The sequence below is a fragment of the Apteryx mantelli genome, chromosome 23 (assembly GCF_036417845.1).
Source record: "Apteryx mantelli isolate bAptMan1 chromosome 23, bAptMan1.hap1, whole genome shotgun sequence".
Classification (NCBI taxonomy): Eukaryota; Metazoa; Chordata; class Aves; order Apterygiformes; family Apterygidae; genus Apteryx; species Apteryx mantelli.
Window position 1 is genome coordinate 2112391 of NC_090000.1, and position 12633 is coordinate 2125023.

At 40.3% G+C, this 12633-nt stretch overlaps 1 protein-coding gene across 1 annotated transcript in view; it reads right to left on the reverse strand.

Annotated features, from left to right (window-relative positions):
• Window positions 1-12633, reverse strand: part of NCAM1 (neural cell adhesion molecule 1) — a 161941-nt gene that overhangs the window by 25567 nt on the left and 123741 nt on the right. The window contains exon 14 of the mRNA XM_067310090.1: window positions 1494-1618. Within this exon, the coding sequence (XP_067166191.1) occupies window positions 1494-1618 (125 nt within the window). The remainder of the gene's footprint in view (window positions 1-1493; window positions 1619-12633) is intronic.

Here is a 12633-nt window from a genome sequence, read left to right on the forward strand (position 1 = left end):
AAGGAAAAACTCGATAAAGAGCAATGCTTGCTGCACGTAAGATTTGACGGAGCAGAGAGAAGCTATTTTCTGTACCTTTGCAGTTATACTACAATTACCATAGCTATGCCTACTTGACACTCCGTGTCAGTGAACCTTTTCAAGGTCCAGGTGGTCCAAACTCACCCAGTCTCCCAGACTTCTAGACAGGACTTGAATGCACTAACAAACTTTTCCATCTCCACTAGAATTTACGGTTCTGTCACACTCAATTGCCCTTTAGAAATTCTAGAGGCCCTCCCCTTCCTGAGGAGCTCTGAGTGAGTAACCTGAAAAGCACAAAATGGTGGTAAGGAATACTCTTGTGATTTCTAGACAACAGTGTAAAGTTCGCTCTGTGACTTTAAGGATTGCTCATTTGCCATATATAAGGAAATGATTACCTAATAGCCAATATAGAACTAATTCAGGAGCACACCTACCACACCCAGTCATGAAAGCGTCTTCTATGTTTTACCACAAAAACACACTGGTGCAGCTGAGCTGCCCCCAAATGTATTAATACTAGGGCAAAATATACAGACAATAGAATAAAGCTTCAGTAATTTCTCACAATTTTTCTGCTGCTCTAAGGATCTTTGGATTTTTAATGACACTCTGCCAAGGTTGTATTCCTCAAGGATGTGCTAAGCAACCTCTCTGACTGTGTGTTCATTTATTTTATTTCCTGTGGTAGGAACAAAATTAAATACAATCTAACACAAAATAAGGTGTGTTTAGCTTACAGCAATACTAGCTGCTCATCAAATGAAAATTCCTTCCCTAGACCAGTGCTGGATGCTTTGTTCAATCAGAGAATCATGTGTTTTGCAATCCCTGGCAACTTACATAGGCAATAAGATCTAGTTTAGTTAGGCCTAAAAGAGAATTGCTTCAAATAGCATCTTCTATATGGCCATAGATATGGACACTTTTACCTTATCTGGGTTTCTACTAAATATATTGAACCTCTTATTCAATAATCTGCAGAATAATTTAGTACTGAAACATCCATTATGCAATAAAATATGGCAGTGTGAACAACAACATAAAGAGTTGTAGTTAGATATGTCTGAAGACAAGCAATGCTCCACACTATGAGCCTTTGATCCCAAGCTATTTAAATTGCTGCTGGCAATCCTGTTTCATAAGTATATGAAGTAGAGTTATATTAAGTGCATGTAATTGCCATATGCCCACAGTTCTGCAGGAGGAACTTAGCATGGAGGAATAATCTTTCATAATCTAAGTCAAAGAAAAGAAAATGAAACAAAAGATTTTGGATGTCGCTCATTTGCACGTTACATCTCTTATCCTATCCATGTCCACCCTATCTGCTTGCCATATTTTCCTGTACTGACCTACCTGTATGTTCTTAGCTTTAGGGTTATCTGCCGTGGTAGCTGGCTGTATAATGAAGCCTGAGTACTGAATAGGCTAAATACAAATCAGGCTTGAGTGTCAGACATACTTACAGCTTTGTATTTGATCAGATAATGTCTAATTGGGGAGCCACCATCATCCTGCTTGATAACATTCACTTTAATGGAGTTTCCATCTTCTCCCATCTGACCTTCCAGTTTGGGTGCGCTGGGTTCCCCTGAAATAATGGTGGATTCATGTTTAATTATTCAGAAATTTCATTACGAAAGAAGTACTAATCAAAACCAGTAAAAATGCTTCATTAGACTCAGCCACCAGCATATCAGTTCCACTCTGACTCAGGCACAGAGTACATTGTGCATTTCTAGGGACACAAACAGTTGTGAGATCCAAGTGTTTTTAGCATTTGGCAGCTTTTTTTCATTTTTGTGCATGCCTAAATGGAGTCAGAGGTTAAGCAGAAAGGACCCCAAGGATGCCCTGGAGCAACAAACCGCTTTTCATTGTTTCTATTCTAAAATGCTGATGTGAAATATCAGGAAAATGTCAAGTCAGGGTACATGGCAAACAGGCAGTCTGCTTCTGTGAAATGTTGATGAAAGGAGCAACATTGAAAAGGAACATGATATTTGTCACAGACCTGTGTTTGCACTTTGAGTGCTGTTTAGGTTTTACAGTTCTTTGACCAGAGAGTCACTGTTGTTGTCACTTAAACAGGTGTGAAAAATGGTACTGAAGCACAACTGTGCATGTTTTCACTCAGTTTGCACTGGTGTAACTAACTGCAATGAGCACCAGCTGCAGAGAACTAGATCCCTTCATGCTTCTGTAACAACCATTTTTAAAAGAAACAAACCATCATTTCCCAATCTGCATTCCTGACATCAGCAGAAACCAGAGATTTCCCTCTCCTCTCTAGGGCTTGCTCACTTACAACCACACCCTGTTCCTCTGGAGTCTCTAGGAACTGCCATCTTCTAGCCAGTTCCCCCATAACCTCCACAGATGAACTGCAGATGGTTCCCCACTCCCCAGCCTAAGGACTTCCTTCTTGCAATTTTACTACACTTCCTTTGACAAAAGTCAAATCCACACCTTGTCTGACTATGTATTTACAAAGCTTTCTTTTAGAAATACTGCAGCAGATTACTGAAGACTCGTGCTTTCTACTTCCTCTTCCATATTACCCCAGAGATGAGTCGTTCCCAAAGTGCTTTGATAGCCTGTGAACTCACTGTGGAAGAGGAATTATTACCTGTTTGTTTGTTTTTGTGAAAAAAGAAACAAATCAACCAAACAACCCCCACCCCAACAACATATATATTAAATTAGCAAAAGACTTAAATAGTAAAGGAGCACTTCTCTCCCTTTTGAAAAACGACAGGCCACAAAAGAGCTCAGATTCTGCTAACCTTTGGTCAGAGCTGGGGTGCTTGCTTTGCTCCATTTTATGGAAAGGCAAGACGACATAGGTTCCTCTGAGATTGGACTTAGAATTATATTTCTAAAGCTCTGAAATGTCCCAAGAGCTTAAAAGCCAGTGAAAATTAGTAAGACTTTACAAAATTTATTGTAAATCTTGCTGAAACTTGCTAGGTTTCTTTTTATACTATTTTCGGTTTATTTAATATTGTCTCTGTGATATAATCTAAGTGCTTAAGCCATTGATTCTGGGCTTTAAAATTGCTGAAGATTTTTGACCATTTTAGCTGTTATTTTGGCTGCCCTTCCCGATTCAGAAGCATCATCTTCTTTGTTAAGCACATACATACCCCAAACCAACAAAAGTGCATGGAGAAGCCAGCACTACACTTAATAATGATGTGTATAAGCACTATCACAACAAACCACTAAGACCACACTGAAGACACTTCCTGTAAGAATATACCTGTCTCATCTAACTAATACATTTTGGGAAAGAAAGCAGACAATGATACTACTTTGTTGACTGCAGTCAGTCCAAATGAACAAGTGTTAAACAAATCTATCATCATCTCTTCCAAAACTGCCAGGCAGAGATATTTTTCACTGTCCTGACAGCCATTTTTTATGTAGATTTATACCCTTATGTCAGCTCACACTGTCCCAGTAAGTTCAGAGTAGCCCTTCCCGTGAGGGTTTGACCACAGCTCATGCTGCCTTCTCCTTGCAGCTGTTGAGGGAAGGAAAAGGGGGGCATTATCCTGTCCCTTCTGGGGACTCAATTTTGTCCGGCACCCAATAGAAGCCAAAAGGACAACACACAAACTCCAGTGGGAACAGTAATATGTTCATGAGCAGGGCTCATGAAGAGTACCTATAGAGAGATGAGGAGGCCAATCAGTAATGGGGGCAAATACTCAGAAAGAACAGACTCTCCCTACAGTACAGACTTGTGATCACTAGTGGTTTTACACTGAATGGTTGGTCTGTAAAATCAGAAATCTCGCTCGCTAGGATTTTTCTCAAAACAGATGGGCAGAAAACTACACATTAACTCCCTCTCCTTTGTTTTACTCCACTCTGCTTTCTGAATCCACGTTACTAAGACAGGATAAGCAATGACTTCTCTCTCATACCCAATACTGCATCTCCTGTGTAGTTTTCTTACTGGGAAAGTCTATGTCTGAAGAGGAGTGGTCAAAGTGGGTCTTCTAACATACCAGCAAAAAATACGCCTAGAATAATAAATAAATAAATAAATAAATAAACTAACAAATGCGGCCCAACAAGGTCCTAGTTCATTCCATTTTCCCTCTGTGATAAATACCAGCATTTCTTTCTAGAGTACTCATGTCTCAGGAGCATTTTCTTTCTGAAGATTCATCACTAAAGAACTAAGCTAGGACTGTCCCATTTCAGATCATGAAGTTGAGATCCAGAAAAAACACACCACCCAACAATGTCATTTGCACTTGCAAACTGAACAACTTACTTGGGAGCCACTCAGTGGGTGTTAAATACCTGGACAGTTTCAGAAACACTACTAGGAACCTACCTACATCTTGAGGTATCTAAGCAGCTCCAACACCCTGTGCTGTAGGACTAACTGCCAGAAGCAAAGCCACTTTTCAGGAAAACAAATTACTTAATCTATCACGAAGAGCCACCATCCCTCAGAGAGCGTGAGCAAGGCCCAGGACACAGCAAAGGCACAGACCAGTGCTTTGAAGCTACCTTAGGAGCCCTGGCAGTGATCATCTGCTTTGCCTGTTAAAAAGCTGTTTAGTCTTCCTGTAATTTATACCCTCAATGTAAGACTGGGGTGTGTTCGGGAACGTGAGGTACCCATTTTAGGATACTGGGAGCAACAGATACACTTTAGAGTACATCTGTCACAGAAAAGTGATTGTAACAAGCATTCTATTTTAGTATAGTGTCACATTATCAGACTCATCTTTAAAATGTCCCTTCTCTCATTCTCATTGCTTAAATATTCTTGCCCTGAAGACTTCAACCTATTAACTATTCTGAATCCTCTCTACAATTCACTCTAGTGCTTGCAAGGATAACAGTTCCTACCCTTTCTCATCCCAGTTCATCTGGTTGGCTGCTTTACTCCATCCTTCCAGACTTTTATGTTACCTTCCTTGTAATCCACCTGCCTGTTACAGCCACAATATGGGAAAGTCAACGTGGTGGCTGTTGAAATTGGTAACAGTATGACTTTGCACACTGTGCTTCCACCCTGGCTACTCAAAAGGATTTATGTTGTCTTGGCCACTTACTCCTATTGATGTTCTTTTGACTGTGACTGCTGTGCAGTATTTCAGCTCCTGCTGGCTGTTGGCAGAGCAATAAAAAAGGATCAAGAGTGTGACTTGTCCTTCAGTCATTGGTTACTGCAAATTTGATGATTTTGCACTGTTCTGAAATTGGAGGAAAACTCCTTCCTAGCAACTCCCAGCAATTTAGATGGAATCTGAGCCAACGCTTGAATGAAAGTACTTTCTAAAGGGATTATGGTAAAAATTAGAAAATAAATAGGCAGTTCTAAATGAAAATCCTGCTATGTAAAATGACACAGCAGAACCTCTGAAATGGCTTTACTCACAGCCAGTAAAATCAAGAGAGGTGTTTCCAATGAATGGGCACTGGATCATGTCTATTTTCTTTCATTACTAGTCAGCACAAGGCATAACAGTAACTCCAAATGCTATTTCCCCTTTGCTTTCTCAACAAAAATGTAACGCAAGCGATACAGTGTGATCTAGTACAGCAAAAGCAGCCAAACTTTTAATAAAACGTACGCAAGGCTCCTGCTACTTATCCACTGCAATCTATTGTTATAAATAATGAAAATTAGGCTGCAAATTGATTAAACAAATTAATAAGGTACATTTTGTGATGCCATTAACTTGCCTCTCTTTAGTTATGAACTCTTGAAGTTTTCCATGGGGCCTTATGCTAACTGGTGTGAATGAACAAAGCTGTCTTGAAATGATGGGTATGGAAAATTTAGTCTGCAAGGCTGTGGCACTTGTTAGGGCCAGGAAACTCCTACAGTCCCACGATCCACTTTTTGTTCAGTGGGATTATTCTTAAATATGCAGCATGTTCTTGTGTCTCTAAAGGCTATTCTGTTCAATTTCTTTATGGATAATTGTAGCAAAACCAACACTAAAATTATTTGTAAATTAAAGGTTACAAATCAGCTGCAGTCAGCAGGCAGCACTTCCAGCAAACTCCTGAGATTAATTACACTCTGTTGTCTGGTCTCATTATATGGACCTAATTTTTACAGGTTATTTTAAGTAACAGTTAAAGTGGTTGAATGATAACAGCAAAAAATCCCAACAGCTCTGTTCAGCCATAGTTATATAGATATAAAGCATTTTAGGAGTATTTAAGGGAATTTAAGAGTGTCTTTTAGAGCTGACCAAAGGAAATTTAAATACAGAGCATACAATAGATCATGCCCATGCTGTGTTTTGCTGTGCACCCTGAATCCAAATACGCTTCCCAAATCTTTGCAGTTCCAAACTGTTGTACAGGTCTGCTGATGTTGCATACACACTTTACCATTCTAGTTCAAAGCAATCTATGGTTATGCTAAAGCACCTCTGTCTTCACTTGTAGTGCTACTTCTGATTTGGACAATGGCCCTTCTTGAACACATGCTGACAGATAATCCAAAGTGCGGCAAAACGCAATTAAATGATGACCCAATTCTGAACAAATCCAAATGAGAACAAGACCAAGACAGTGAAATAGTAACGTCTGCAACTCAAAAGCCTGAACATGTCAAAAGGAAAACAAGACTAGGACACTGAAATGATAATATTTGCGACTTAAAAGCTTGGTCCACTGCCTAGAGTAAAACTGGTTAATACTTTGTTCTGCTGTGTTATTCTAAAAGCAAAAGGAAATAATAAGCCTATAGTTATATTAAGATAAACTATGCGCTCTAGCAACTAACTTCAGCCATGGGAATTTACGGGAGCTCCTTTCAATCCAAGAAACATTTTCAATTCTAAATCTGTTCTGTCTGGATTTGCATTCAGCTGCTAATGGAAAGCACGTGCAGTTTTGATATGCCAGAGAAATGTAATTTCTTTCAATATCTTTCAACATTGGTCTTCAGAAGTAGTTTCAAGCCCAAGCTCTTCTGCTTCTCCTCCTCCCCCCCCGCCCCCTGCCAAAAAAAAAAAAAGAAAGCAAAGCAGTTTTTTTGTGAAACATCAATGAGAAAGAAGCAAGGCCTAGACTGAAACAGTAATTTAAGACTAGTTCTATTTCCTTGCAGGCTAACACATGCTCTGGCTAACGTACCACGTGCTCCAAGAAGGTAATTACAATCCCATGGATACACAAAGCTCTTTGACATGAGACATACATGTTTGTGTTTCACAACATAGTATATTTTCTTATAGAGACTGAATGCTCCTTTCTTCCATTCTAAATTTTCCTTTCCAATCCCTTGCATCTGCCTACATCCTCAACACAAGATTCCCAAGATAGCAGGAGTGGACACTCAAGAGCTTTATTCTACCCTGCAACAGCTTCCTCAGTGACAGAACCTTGAAAACACAAATGTAATGTTTTCAGGGTGACCATGGAGTTGACCTTGCATGGATCTCTGATGCACTTTGAAGTAAATGGCACATAGGAACGGGCTTTTGTATTTGTGTTACAGGAGGTACTTTGCACTCCCTTGGAGTTGTCCTGATTCGCAGAACATATGGCCAACTGCATTCACATCACAGGAAAGGATGGACAATTTCACAATTAACTGATGACCGAATTTGATGAAGAGATGTTTTTTTCTCTTTACTGCCAGCTTATCAAGGCTGCATATTTGAAAGTGTCTTTCCAGGCTCAGTTGCTCCTGGAATTATGAATGCTAAGAAGATGAATGCCATCACAGACTGAAAATTAAATGGAAACAAATGAGTTTTGAATGAGGAGAGTCACTTTGCCTGGACAGCCTGAAAACACCAGATCAACTACACAATTATCTTTCTTCCTTTCTTTCCCCATCCTAAAAGAAAATATCACCGTGAAGGTTATTGATTGAAATCACTGAGTTGCTTCAAGCTGAAGAAGTTGTTACTGAAATAATTGCATCAAGACTACTAGCCAATAATTAAACAACAGCAGAAGTGAATGTCCTGTTCTGCCTTTTTCACAGAAGAAATGAGCTCCCAATAACAAGTGGGGGCATTCATGGCTAGTTATTTTGCTGGACACAAAGCCACTCTACACGCCTGAAATATTCATGAGCAGCAATGCTCAATTCTGACCTCATGTTGCTGTATATCTGGCAGACTTGCTTTGGTAATACCTAAAAGGTACAAGATCAAGATCTCCTTGGTACTCTTTCCCATCCTCATCTCAACAGAGAGATAATTATTAGTAGATAAGTAGATCTTAAAGTGGTAAGGAAACACTATAATTGTAGAGTTTGACCTCTTATCTAACACAGGCCAGAACAATTTTTCCAGTGATCCAGCACCAAGACTAATATGTGAATGAACATCCTTTGGAAAGATACTCAATCTTGATAAGAAGATTTCAAATGTTAGAGAAACTACTGTACCTTGTACACAGCTATTCCGATGATTAATTACCCTCTTTTCTACTTTGAATTTGTCTAGTTTCTAGCTCCTGATTCTTTCTTTTCCTGACAGTTTAAATGCACTTCTGCTCCCAGAAATAGTCCTCCAAATAGAGAACACAGACCACTCCTGAAATCCAGCAGGCATGGCAGTGCAGGCACTGATAAAGAGTATTTTACAGTTTTCTCTCCATAAATACATAGCATTTCTCTTAAACAGGCAGATGTAATCCAGATATAGGGCTGTAAAATAAAAATGAGTTAGTATGTAGCTTCAATCAAAGGAGGAAGAAATTTAGTGGGAGAAGTTTAGTCCAGCAGAACCAACATTCCTATCATGAGTCAAAGTGTCAGTAGCTGAAGAGAAAAGGTTGTCAGGTTAGAGAAGGAACTCATGCTCACAAAACATGCATCCTCCCTACAGGAAGGGAGCTGAAAAGGCAAAAATGCATTACAAAGGAGTGTTACACGCCTGGGGGTCTCCCATTTACACTGAGCCACTAGACATACTGCAGAAATCTGCATATTCCAGCCACACAATTTGGAATCCTTAAAGAATGCCCCTTGCGATGATGCTAGTCAAGTTACTGAGAGCACAGAACTCCAAGCACATCAGACTTCCTCTGGAAAAACATTTTACAATCATCAATCTGCTTAGAATCCACTCTGCTGCAGAAGAAGGGATGCAGGATCTTATGCTTTCACTATATGGCGCGATAATGTTGAGTAACCATGTTTGAGCCAGATCACACCTTGCATGGTCCTCTGACTATGCGCTGTCCCATAAAAGGACAGTGGCCCTTATTCAGCCCAGCAGTGCGAGTACCTAGTAATGGCAAGTGGAGCCTACTGGAAGGTGGGAGGAATCAAGCAACTTAAATATTTATCCCCATGCTTTGCTTTCCTTGAGAAATGGGAGGGATTTCACTCAGAGACGTAAAGTTTACAGATTTCAGCTACTTTACAGACTTCACTAGAACTAGACGACTTTCACTGGATTTAAATTTCACCCATGGGACTTGCTTCAGCAAAGAAAATTAAAGTAAACCAAATAGGTGCTTTATCTCTGAGAAGAGCTAATAGATACACATGGTACAATGCCTGTTTTTCCCAACTTAAACTATTTTTGACCAATCTTTCTCTCTGGAGCTCAGTTCAAGAAAGCTCATGAAGGCCTGTATTTTGAAAGGCACCTGATTTGCTCTATGAAGGTTCTTCCAAAGGTGTCGTCCTGCCATTGTCCAGAATTGATCAGCTGTGAATAAGCTAGCATTAAATCTCATTGGTGCCTTTTGGGAAAACAGTTCTGCTTCCACTCTCACATCTTCTATGGCTCTGGGGGCTTGTTTTTTCTATTCACTCTCTTTTGTTTATCTTTTATGACCAAGAGCAGCTGCATGAGAAAAAGAGACTGCAACTCTTCACTGCTCATCTGTCCAGATCTCCCACCACCCTCCTCCTGCTGGCTTCTCATGAAAGAATAACATCAGGAAGGACTCCTGCAACACTGGTTTGCCTACGACCAGATTTTAGGACAGAAACATCTTGCTGTCTGATATGAGACACAAGACAGTGGGACTAGGTGGCTGCAGCCTTGTAGTTCTTATATTTCTAGGAAGTAGCGCAATCATTTTGCTGCTTTCCATGAGGGCTACCTGACTGCTACATTGTAAGAGCTGTCAGTTTTCACTATATATCAGATTACAGCACAGATCCCAGGAGCAATCCATAAGCCTCACTGCATGGTCTCTTGTGGCAACCAAGTCTGTAACTTTCAGAAGGACAGAAGCCAATGCTTTGCCCTGCTGAGAATACAGGGATAGTGCATGCACCTCAAGTGAAGAGTTATTTATGATGATACTGCCCTGTCAGGGTACACCACTGATGATCCTATGCAGCTCTCAGTGATCCATTCTTTGTGCTTCAAATGTAACCCATAATGAATGTGACCAACTGTATTTGAGATAATGAACCATTCTGAGGCTCTTGAAGCCTGCACCGCTACCTGTTAGATCCTACACATGTGAGAGTAGCTGAGGACAACAGTTTGAGCCATTTGGTTTTCAAATTGTTTTTTATCCACTCTTGCTAAGCCATTAGCACCAGCAATCTCCTGCTGTAAGCCAGTGGTAAATGCTTCCTGGTATCCTTTTCACGGCTGTTTAACTTTTATTTAACAAAGTGCTTCCTTGATCTAATACTAGACTGATTTGGTTGAGATTTTACAAGAAGCTGGCAGTTTTTAGTCATCTGTTTTTCAGAGATAGCCACATGTACCAGAGCTGGATACAGCTATAGTGAAAACTTGAGGTGAGAAGGGAAGAGAATATGGGAGAGCAATACAAACCTTTCCCTAGTCACAGGACACTGAATGCATGCTGAGCCCCAGCAGTGACAGTGGTGCTGATGACAGAGACATTTTATCACATCTCTTTATTCCTCCCAGCAAACATGTTCCAGTTGCTTACTCTTTGAAAAGCGGCCCCACTGCTGAAAAAGATCCTGCATCCTTGCTGTGCTTCAAAAATACAACTGCAATCAGTCTATGGTAATTTCTGCAACATGTGAACAAGGGAGCAGCTGATTTCTGCAGTCTTTGACCACCATGTAAACAAGACCAGATTGTGACCTAGTGTCACAATTTGAAACAAGCGTAAGCCACACCTACGCAAAATCTCCACGAGGGGTAAATAAACAAGGGTGTGAAAGAATAGGAAGAGAGGCTCCAGAATGCACACAAGAGAAGCAAACATCAACAACCAAAAATAAGGAACAAAACCAAAAGGACGTGCAAAACGAGACAGCCAAGTTTTCAGTCCTCCTGGATGTCACCCAATCAGCTTTCAGAGAGAGAGAGACCCGGGGAAGAGGGGCTGCTTCCATGCATGCAGTCATGTGGGAAGGTTACTGGTGTTAGTTTTGTTTTTCCTGGCAAAATCCAGCCCGAAACCTTTCCTGGCAGTAATACAAGACAATAAGGTGATTTTAGAATTCATAGACTGAAAAAAAGCTAGTTGCTTTCTGGATTTCAAAATGATTTGTTTACTTGCAGAAGCAAAACAAGCAGGGGCTTTCCCCTCTCTTTAGAGTATGCACAGAATATTAAGTGAAGTTTCAAAAATCAGTGTTATAGAAATTTTTTTTTTTACTACCACAACCTTTACTTGGAGAGTAATCTCATCTCCATAGGTTGCAAGGGTCAATCTTTTGCTTCTTGATTGCATGGAGTTTACCAGCTACTGTGACTGTTACTGTTGAAATGATTTCAGATCTTGATTAATTCCCTTGCCTGTCTCTACCAGATACTGCATGGGAGGAATGACGTGCTCTGGCAAGAGATGTGTAACAGTACTTCTGATGCAAATAGTGTGAAGTGCTGCTTCCCATCATGTACTCTGAATATGTCAATACATGCATTACTTCATAAAAACACAATTCCCACTCTAGCTATGTTTAAGTTTTACTCATGCTAGAGAAGTTTCTTTCTTAAATCACAACGGGACATGCCTACCAATGACTAAGTTTCAGAGATAAGGATTTTCTGATCCTTTTGATAGCCTACTAAAAACATATAGCTGTGAAAAGAAAACATTTACAGGAACTGAATTAGCAAGGGAAAGGAAAAATGTTGCTAAAGCAACAGAAGACATGGTGGTTTATATCATCTGAGTGTCATTCGCATAATTTCTCCATGGATTAGCAGTCTGAAGTTAGCACACCGGTCCCTTAAAAGGTAAAAGGATTTTTGCCATTAGTTTTAAGGGCAGACATAGTTTTAGATCATTATTAGGGCACTGACTGTTGGATTCTGGCAATGAAAGAAGCAAATGATTGAGCTGCATTAGTTTTGTTTTGTCATGTTTTTTCCAAGTTTAAGGATCCTTCAAGCTCAGTACAGAAGACTGGAGTTTAGTTTGTCACATGCAGACAGTGGTGAGCAATTTCTCCAACGGCTTGTAGAAGGCTTTTGGAGCGAGGGAATTTGGAGGTCCCTCATTGTGGGGCAGAGGGGATCCTCCCCCCAGATGTAGTCAACCAATCAGAACAAAGTATTTTACCTTCTGTTCACCAGCGCGGACGACATCATCAGCACCATGCAAGCCACATGACAAAGTCACATGATACGCACGCACATGATTGGTTGAAAGGAAAGTGGAGGAGGTCACATGGAAAATACAAAAAAATTAAAAAACTGA